The sequence below is a fragment of the Aplidium turbinatum genome, chromosome 2 (assembly GCF_918807975.1).
Source record: "Aplidium turbinatum chromosome 2, kaAplTurb1.1, whole genome shotgun sequence".
Lineage (NCBI taxonomy): Eukaryota > Metazoa > Chordata > Ascidiacea > Aplousobranchia > Polyclinidae > Aplidium > Aplidium turbinatum.
In genome coordinates, this window is record NC_137473.1 from 54,400,542 (window position 1) to 54,410,837 (window position 10,296).

A 10,296-nucleotide genomic window follows, 5' to 3' on the forward strand; every position below is an offset into this window, starting at 1 on the left:
ATATCTAATTTTGATACCACAGTATTTGTCACACTTTTTAATGCATTAATTCGTCCAATTTTGAAATACAATAATTTGATCTGGTTCCCAACATAATAAGTAGTCTGTAGCTGTAGTAGAAAATGTTCAAAGGCGTGCAACCAAATTGGTTCCTGGATTAAGGCATTTGTCATATTCTGAAAAATTAGAAAAATTAAACTTGCCTACTCTAGCATTCCGACGTCTTCGCCATGATATTATTCAAGTGTATAAATATTTGAATGGTTTTTATGATGTAAATTATACTGTATTATTTCAAATGAATCCAAATACCTATGATACAAGAGGCCATAACTTAAAATTGTATAAGCCACAAACTATGTCAAGGCTGAGAAGCAACTTTTTCACAGTGCGTGTAGTAAACAGGGTTGAGAAAAACCCGGGTTTTTTTAAAAAAACCCAACCCGCCTGGTTTTTTTTAAAAAAACCCGGGTTTTTTTTGGTTTTTTTTAAAAAGACGCAAAAAAAGATAGATTCATGCTTATTTCACCTCAAAACTACTTTTTACGAATGAAGTGCCTTTCACTCACAGTACATGCTTGCATAACTCAATAAAATAATGCACTAGGGTAGTTGTTGCTTGAATGTTGCATCATCCATTAATTTCAAGATCAAGTTGGATGTTGCATCATCCACTAATTTCTATACCAAGTTGATGCTACTGTGGTAAAAATTACATTATTGCATCATTTGCTTTAGATATGAAGGCAAGGAGCATTTATGCCATCATGTTTAAATATTATTTATTTATTATATATATATAGCAATGGATGAGCAATTGAGCGATTGCGTGGCCAATGGCCATTTAGGCAAATGCTCTGAAACAGCCATGCGTCAGAATCTGTAATTGGTAAATAGCCTCCTAAATTGCATTTCACATCATATATACAGACTACAGTAGAGTAGTACTTTCACCAGTTTAACTATAAGGCCTTCTTGCATAAATGAGTTTTAGTGTAGTATACACAAAGTGGCATTACTTGAGTTTTGTGTACTGTACAATATCCACTGCGTTTTCAGTTTATTCTTGGAAATTTACTTCACAATCACATCCTTAAGTCCTAATTTAAAGTTTGTTTTAAGTACCTTGTAGTGTTTTTGTTCATTTTTTTAATTTCCTAATAAAAACTGGACAAATATGATGCTCTGGGTTTTTTTAAGTGAGTTTTTTTAAAAAAACCCACCCGGGTTTTTTTGGGTCGGGTAAAATAGCGACAACCCTGGTAGTAAATGTCTGGAATAATTTACCACCAACAGTCATAAGTGCACTTAGCTTGAATGCATTCAAGGCAAGGCTTGACAAGCACTGGAGCAGCGATCCATTGAAATTTACCTTGAAATCATCTTATGATGTTGTGTATTAAGTGACAGTACTATTGTGTATGTATTTTTCATGTATATATCACCGTATTATTTTCTGGTCCCACTAATATGTCTTCTAAAAGTTTATATATGTTATCAGATGTTATTGACGGTTAGAGTTATTAGTTATGAAACTAGCTGTTAACCTAATTAACAGCAAATGCGTTATGTATATCAGAATGATGAAAAAGCACCTCGGTGCTTACAACATCAAATATTTATTATTATTAATGGCAAAAAACGTTGAGTCCAATGCAGAAATAATTCATGCCACAGACTATCGACCACAGCGTTTACCAGTTAATTGAATTCTTCACGTTGTGGAAAAACACGTTTCTTTCTACAAAATGAAATAGGCTAGTCATGAAATGCTTGACAAGCTCAGCACATACGCCGATGCACGTTGTCTCTTTGCCGCTCATAAACAAGTTTTGCAAATGTTTTTGGCTGTAGCGAATTCGTGAGCTTAGCTGCAATTTGATTTTAGCTGTTGCGCCACCAATCCATTGTTAATTTTAAAACTTTTTTAAAAAGGGATTGTTTTGTTGACATATCTTGTGATGCCATCGGAGTATCCTAGTAGGATGTAAAAACCGTCTTGCGATTGGTAGTGGGCGAAATTCGTTGTAACTTATGAGGAAAATGAAAATCAAGAAAGCAGTAGTAGTGGTAGTAGAAATTTTAGTGGTTGTCCCGAATAAAGGAACCATTTACCGCAATGTTAACACAACACACCTGGAACAAAAACAAAAAAGATTACAATATGACTAAATTTAGAATAGATGCGCAAAATAAGCGTCCAGCGTCACAGCAACCGGAGGCTACGAAGCGATCATTCATGGTCTTCAAGTCAAGCAGCCACCCTCAGATATAGCCTTACAGTGATACTAGGCTACGGTAATTAAGGAAGATGTGGAAGATATTAACACAAAGTAGGTAAGAAGGTAGGCTACATATTAAAAGTCTGTTTTGGAATTTGTTTCAATGAGTATGCATCCTATCCTATGTAATTATCTTTTCATACAATCTTTTAAAAATCGAATCTTAGTTCTTACATAGCATATTAGCATAGCCATACATTGCACAAACGAGTTTTTAAAACTAGAATGTCATTAGCTATTCGAGGCTGGTGAAAAGTAAAGACAGATATGATTTTAGTTCAAATCGAAAAATTTCGCTTCCGTCTTGCATATTTTGTTGTTAGTACCGTATGTTTTTGTACAAAGCAAGTTAAAATTAAGTGGTCATTCTTTTATGGCTAGTAATTTTGTTAGGCTATAAATTATATCTACATAAATATAAAAATAGACTTGATTGATTGGAAGTTGGACATTTATATTTGCATTGAGAAAATGTCTTTTAGTAAGCTATATATATAATATCAAAATAACAGTACAGTAGCTTACGTTGATTTTTTAATCTATCATATCTATCTGCAAAGTTATTTTAACATCTTCTCATCACATGGATATGATTATGCTTTGTAGTAAAGCAAGTGAGTGTTAAGACTTAGGCCTTGTTGTATACCAGTGATACTCTTTATTACCGGATTCCAACACACCACACCAGCTCAAATATGAAAAGATTACAATGGGATTCCTATCCTGACATTCCCAAAGTTGAGTTTTTGTTCTATCTTGTTCTATGGATTGGCTGCTATGTATTTGGCATTATTCCTGTGTATTTTCTATCCAAGTCAAAGGGTAAGTGTGATAGCTATGATATCTGTTTCAAACCTGGGTTGTGAATATGTAATATAAGATTTGAAAGGATTGTTCACAGTGTTCAGCTTGTACACTGCAGTTTCACCTTTGTAGCATATTCCAAGCCTGCCTTTGTGCCTGCTCTCCAGTCACTTCTCAGTTTAGTCCAGGAAATCTTCCATGACTGGAGTGTAAGTAGCATTGGGAACATGCATTACGAAAGTCATGTATTAGGTACTCTCATATATTTTTTCAATAAAATACTTTTTTTTATTCTCATGTTGATAGTTGCACAAGCTACACTTTATATGAAAGTTGCATTGATAAATTTTAAATTATGCAATATGTACAAATTACTAAATTGTAGCTCAATCGGTTTTGTTGATCAACTCTGCATAGTTCCACAAATTAACTTCTGATATATATATACAGATTACATACAAAAGGCAAAAGCTCAAGAATATATTGAAGAAAGGTTCGATTATTTGACTCAATCTAGAAGTTTAAAAGTATGTACCGGTAATACTTTAAAATGAGATGATGAAAGTGAAATTTGAAGTGAAAATGTTTAGACTACCAGTTCATTAACTATTTGATGCGATTGGAATTGCTTTCAACTTCATATTTTGTCAACTGTGACATTTGTGACTGTTTCATTAAGTATATAGTATATAATTGATAGTAGTATATATAGTAGTATATATAGTAGTATATATAGTATATAATTATATAGTATATAATTGAGGTTATTAATGTGTAGGTATATATATATTTTATGTGTTTGCCAGAAGTGCTCTTAAGCATGTTGTGGTTCCAGTTCACATGAGTTGAAGCAACTGCATCTTGTTGCCTACAACATTATCTGAAACATCTATGTATGCAGGGTGCATTACCAAGTTTGTTTTCAGGACATCACAGATTTGGAATGGGATTTATGGGATCGTTGGCTATGGAAAACCATATTGTACTTAACTGTATATCACTTTACAATGATGAGAATATGTGAAAAAATTAATGCTCAGGTTTGTTTCCATTAGATTACTTTTTCTCAAAGCAAAAATCCATCAAATTTAGAAAAATCAATCAAAGGAAGGCTTAATCTCTCTTGACGATGACATCAGGCAGTGGTTAGTTGGACCTGGTGTCCTGATACATAGCGACAACACGAGAAAGGAGAAGAATCAAATTATTTTTTAATTTGTTAGTTGGATTGGATACAAATTTTAAAGCACAGCAGTCATTTGTTATGAAGACAGAAAATGTATTGTTAATGTAAGATGGAGATAGCCTTAACATACTTACTTATAAATGTTGCCTTACCTTTGCATACCCCTGGCTTCATTTGTTATATACATACTTGTGTTGTAAAATACAGCATTTTGATACAGGTCATGTACCTTTCATTTGGTTTTATATTACTTTAGTTATCACAATTCTGACTTTCATTGTTTTAGTATAGATTCCATGCGTCATCAACTGTCGGTTGTGGATTTTGCCTTTACTTTTTTGGAATTGAAGCAACGGTGTTGCTCTTATTTCAAAGTCTTTTTTGCTTTATCGCGGCTTTTTTAACAAAAAATACCTCTTGTGTATGGATTTTTTACTTAATTTCATTACTGTCGTCATCAAGCTCATCTTTGATAAATCACTTTGTAAGTACTTTCAGCGGATTTTATTATATATATTTTTACGATATTAACATATTTTAGGTTAAAAGAAAATATCATGCAATTAACAATTAAGGAAAGTAGCCAATCATCAAGTATACCTTCAAAGCTTCAAGCAAGGCTGTGTTGAATGCTCCGTGCGGTATCAATTGGTGAAAAAACACAGAAAAATTTTGCCAATGGAGCATTGATAGCCCAATATTGAAAATCTACAACATGTATTGCTAACTATTCTTAATTTATTGTACTACACTTTTTCAAAATAAAAGTCTTCGAACTTTGTTTTTACCGCGGGGTATCTAGTCTGTATACGGTACTTTTTCATTTTCAACGTTTGAGTTTACAATGGAACAGATCTCACTTCTTAACATTTTGTAATTTTTGTCAAAATGACAGCTGAGCATGCCTAATGTTTTGTGGCAGATGCACACTAGCACAGCGTAAACTGTATGTAAAGTTGTTGGGTCGAATACATTTTAGTGTGTTCACAGCAAAACTCGATTTTTTAACATTTTAGGTAAACTTTATAGCTCTGCATTATTCTTTATTATGGAGTTTAAAACTGCTTCCGAATTCTCAACTCGTGTGTAAAGCACAACAAAAGTGGCATAAATAAGCTAAAAAATAATTGAAGCACTAAAACAAAACAGGTCATGTTTGGCAGACTGTGGTGCAAATCGCTGAGTATTAAGTATTCTATTCTAGAGAATGTGCAAGAGAGTTTATTCTTTGCTATTATAATGCAAGTGCAATTTTGTTTCTGTTGTTGATGTTCTGTTCTGAATTTTGTTTCTGTTCCAATGTTGAAAATGTTTACTGTCATGACTTAATGCTTCCTTAATCCTTACCCCATTTTTGGTAAACACCACCTAGTTCCATGTGCACTTGCGCATTAAAAACTATGGGGCACTAGTGGGTTCTAGGGGGAAACATAGTGCTTACATGGAGATGGTGTCTTCCAGTGTGTTACTGTATTGTTTTCAAGGCACCAAAATCTATTGTTTTTCTACTACTGGTGTATGCTTATCGCCAATATTTTCACAAGGTTTTCTTTAAATATTTCATATAAAATATTTATAAATGGATTTGATACTAAGCAGAGACATGTTTTTCAAAAACCACCTAGGTGTAAGTCTTAGTTTAGACTTGATGCTTTTAAAAAGCTGGCCCTGATTTGGCAGATTTTTAATGTTTCTATTCAAAACAAGAGATGCATAATATTGCATATTATTCTGTCACTTCATCCTCGGTGTGACATTAACAAAAACAATATTTCCATTTTTTCACAAGTTTTTTAAAAATGACTCACCATTTATTGCTGTTAATGTTGGTTTAGGAAGCATTGTTCAAAGACGATTCATTGTTGATGATGTTTATATCTATGATGTCGATGTGCAGTTTGAGGCATTTGGCCTTTTCCTTGGAATACTGCTGGACTTTCAACGACCATGTATTGCAATCCAGTAGTGAAGGCAAATCTGGCATTAGCAAAGTTAAAGCAGTGGCTAGTGACGTTAACAAGGAAGAAAACTTATCAAGAGCACTTGTGGATTTGTTTGTTTATGTCTTTTACTTTCCCCTTCTTGTGAACGGGCCAGTGATTAATTACGATGATTTCGCCCACCAGGTAAAAGCTTTGGCGTTGCGCACTAAACTTCTTCACTTAAGTTTTAGATGTCTTAACAATCGTGAGTGCATATTTTCTCGTACTGAGAAAGTTTGTTTTTATAGCAACTGCAATTCACCAGGCCATAAATTTTCTTTCAATCTAGTATTAAACTGTATATATGGTTTCGAACCATTGAAGTCCAAGCATTGCAACTGCAAAAAGTGCAACGGGTATACGTGGTTTCTGCAAGCAATCAGGTGTCATAGAATGGCGATCAGATCACGAGTTGAACTAAAACCATGTAAGCAAGCAGCGACGTTGACGAACAACGGCGATGATAAATGACATCTTATGATAACGACACTAAATCTAGTTTAGATGGAGCGATCTTCCTGGCGTCGGCACAAGATTGACTACTCATTAAAGAACAGCGAGCATTGCATTCGCTGACCATACCGATGTAGCTTCCACGCTAGCCATCAAGACTATTCCGAAAAGATGTATATCTCGGCAGTCGAGTGTAGCAAAAGCAGCGTTTGAGAACTCTCTGGCATGAATTAGTGGTGCGATACATATGAGCCCAGCCGCATGAGCGAAACCTGTGTCTATCGCTGTTCATTCTTGCTACACTCAGCTGTCGAAAAACATAAATGACATCTCATGATATTCACACGAAATCATGACATAAATGACATCTCATGATAATGACGTGAGATCATGCACATAGTGTAGCCTACTCAAGTTATCGTTTGTTTCGATGTTGCAGATTCACACAAAACCTCCTGCATGTTGGAGCTTGCGGTATATATTCCGTTACTTGTTTGGGATCGTACGTTACGTATTCTGGCATCTCTTGGCGAATTGCTTGCTTCACCACTTCTACTTCACAAGCCTCCATGAGGACGTAGATGCCATGTACAAGTTGCCATTGCTAACTTTATGTTAGTTTTCTTGCATTTATTTTAGTCTATTCCTCAAATCGCTTTAAATGTCGGACCTGATGTTATCGGATTGTTTTTATCGGCTCTGATACTTTCAATTCTTCCAACGTTTATTGTATTTGAATTTCTAACAGGAGATGTTCAGTGGGCTCATATAGCCTACTGACGACATCAAAAGTGGATCTTTACAATCTTTATGCTTTGCTGTTTCGTAATTCGTGTATTTTGTTGTTTTGGATATGGACGTTGGACAGCTTTGTCTGATGCAAATAAATAGAATAATAATAATTTAGTTTCGAGAAAGACACAACAATACAACAGAGCTGAGCATTATAACAATATATTTTACATATTTACAAATTGTTTTAACTGTCGAACATTTTCGGCTTAACTTAAGTCCTCGTCAGGATCCTAAAAATATTTATAAAAATGCAATAAATTTCAACTTCTTGAATGTAACTAGCTGACTGACTAATAATTGGTCAATAATAATTAGTCTGCTTAGACTCTGCTAACCAATAATAATTGTTATGTATCAAGTAAGCTTAATAGAATTTTGTTGTTTTTAAACTATTTTCTTGTACAGGTGGCTTAGGTATGTGTATGGGAATGTTCTTTTGCCTAAAGTACATCATCCTGTACGGGTTGTCCTCCACTGTAGCACTTGCTGACAACCTGGATGCACCTGGACCTTGTCATTGTATAATGGGGAAGCACAAGTTTACGCAAATGTGGAGGTAGTTTGATTTCCACGTTGCTTACAAGTTCAACTTTACAACTTTGTTGAATCTATATTTTATTGTTACTTTTTGACGTACACCTCGTTTCAGCCGAAGTGAAACTTGACTAAAACGCCTGAATTTGCAACCCGGTTGACTGAATAGCTTTATGTAGCCTTTTCCATGCAATGATAACCACATTCCAACGATGCAGCATTAGTGAATCTGTATTGACTTACCAGTGATGCCAACATAGCTTTACTCTGTGCTTTGTACTTCGAAAGTGGTATAGTACTCCTTGCGGACTTCTTCATTAAAACGATAGGTAATGAAGCTCAAGCTATAACTGTTTTTACATACATTAGGCTATTTAGAAAAATCTTGTTTTTGATTTCAGATACTTTGACAAAGGTTTGCACAAGTGGTTGGTGCGTTATGTCTTCCTCCCTTTGGGCGGACTCCAGAGCACAATGGGATATTGGTGGACAATCGTCGCCTCGCTCTTCGTCTTTGGGTTTGTCTATTTGTGGCATGGGTTTGAAAAGGAACAGCTAGTCTGGGCTGGCCTGAATTGGTTTGGAGTTACCCTTGAAAAGATGGCCAGTGAAGCATACAAGACACAATATGTGCAACATTATGAGGTAGGCCACAGAGGTAGATGTTTCAAGTGTTACTGCTCCGTTGTTTGTGGTAGCTAAGCAGATACATTTTATTTTATGGTTTTGGATTGTTTGCTGAGAAAACAGATTTATATTTTTTAAACTGAACTTCGTTCTCTTTCTAGAAAAAGTACTTGTCACCAGGGAATAGCAGACGACTTCGTGCCTTCCTTTCGGCGCCCATGTTTGGTTTGTTGGTTATTTCCAACTTTTACTTCATTACCGGAATCGAAGCTGCGAACGTGTACATGGTCAGGATATACACTGAAGGTGATGCGTGTTCAATTTCGCCACACTATGTTTGTTTGCAAGTTTGTTCTGGAGAGCTATTTCAAAAGAAAAAAAATCAATTTTTAAAACTTGTAGGCTACTGATTGAGTCGGCAAGGAGACACAAGTACAATCCATACATACCTTGCCTCAGGGCGGTTGGGAGGATACTTTGTTTCCGGTACCAATGAGATCCTCGGGTACTAAAATAAGACACTTCAAAGAAAACCGCACTATATCCAACGCATACGAGGTGGTTTCTTCAAATTTTAGGGCCCTTTGAAAAGGTTTAAATTTATCTAGGGCTTTCGGCGAGTGCATTTCAGCAAAGCACTGAAGATAACTTCTTCAAGATCATGTAGGCAGTTGACAACAGTTTAATTACATGCGAACACTTCAGACAACCGACATCGGAAAAATAGCTTGCGTCATAGGTTTAAAGCGGCCACAAGCGTAAGTTCAAAGCCTGCAAAACTACCAGAATTAAGCTTCCAGAGTGGCTTTCTCGTTTGGAGAATAAAGTTTTCCTTAGTCGGTTTATTTTCGTTGAATTGCAGTAGTGGTATAAGCTAAGCAGTACTAAGTATAAACTAAGTGGTGTAAACGAAAGAAGAGATGTTAGAATCTTGATCTATTTGTTTTATTTCAGATATTCTTGCAACGCTCGTCATGCATTTGATTTTGTACGTGGGAGTGCAAACGTCCATGGAATTTGCCAAGATGGGAATTTAGCCAACGCCATTATTCCTGACGCTGGTGCCTGAAAGCAAAATTGGCTTGATTTGCAATAACTTTGTTTAATGCCAGCTCTGCCATGTTAATATCTCAACTAGCTTATGCAATGCGAAGAACCGACAGCAAATCCCTGAAGCGATTGAGTGTTTTTTTGCTCTTTAAGGAGTTACAACTTTCAATCCTACGGAGAAAAGGGATTAAGACAATTGCTGCGCGGAAACAATTAGCCACCCCCACTAGTGGAGAACAAACCGACGATGGATTATGATGATGAATCCACGGCATTTAACTTTATTTTGCTTGACTACGTTCATTCCAAGTAACTTTGAAAGAATATCAATTGCTGTAGACATGTTTTTCAAGCAATGACAGGATTACTTTGTAGTTAATATATGTTTTGAAGCGTGCAGTGTTTGTTCAATTTTTGCCTTTCCTACTCGTGACAGATTATCTTATTGCAGTACTGCCATTTATTTAATCAATTTACCTGCTTGCATTTGGTTCATTTGTAGCTTACTTCGCTTTTGCACTTATCTACACGCCTTTGCTACTTACCAGCGGTGTTATAACTTAATAAACATCTACGCCAAGCG

At 35.5% G+C, this 10,296-nt stretch overlaps 1 protein-coding gene across 1 annotated transcript; it reads left to right on the forward strand.

Annotated features, from left to right (window-relative positions):
• Positions 1–2,977: 2,977 nt before the first annotated feature.
• LOC145765282 (protein-cysteine N-palmitoyltransferase HHAT-like) lies at positions 2,978–10,296 on the forward strand. The gene is made up of 10 exons (XM_082577084.1): positions 2,978–3,104; positions 3,537–3,613; positions 4,013–4,126; positions 4,559–4,756; positions 6,108–6,398; positions 7,147–7,321; positions 7,908–8,058; positions 8,438–8,681; positions 8,825–8,969; positions 9,618–10,296. The coding sequence occupies exons 1-10, from the start codon at positions 2,978–2,980 to the stop codon at positions 9,698–9,700; spliced, it is 1,605 nt and encodes a 534-aa protein (XP_082433210.1). The 3' UTR covers positions 9,701–10,296.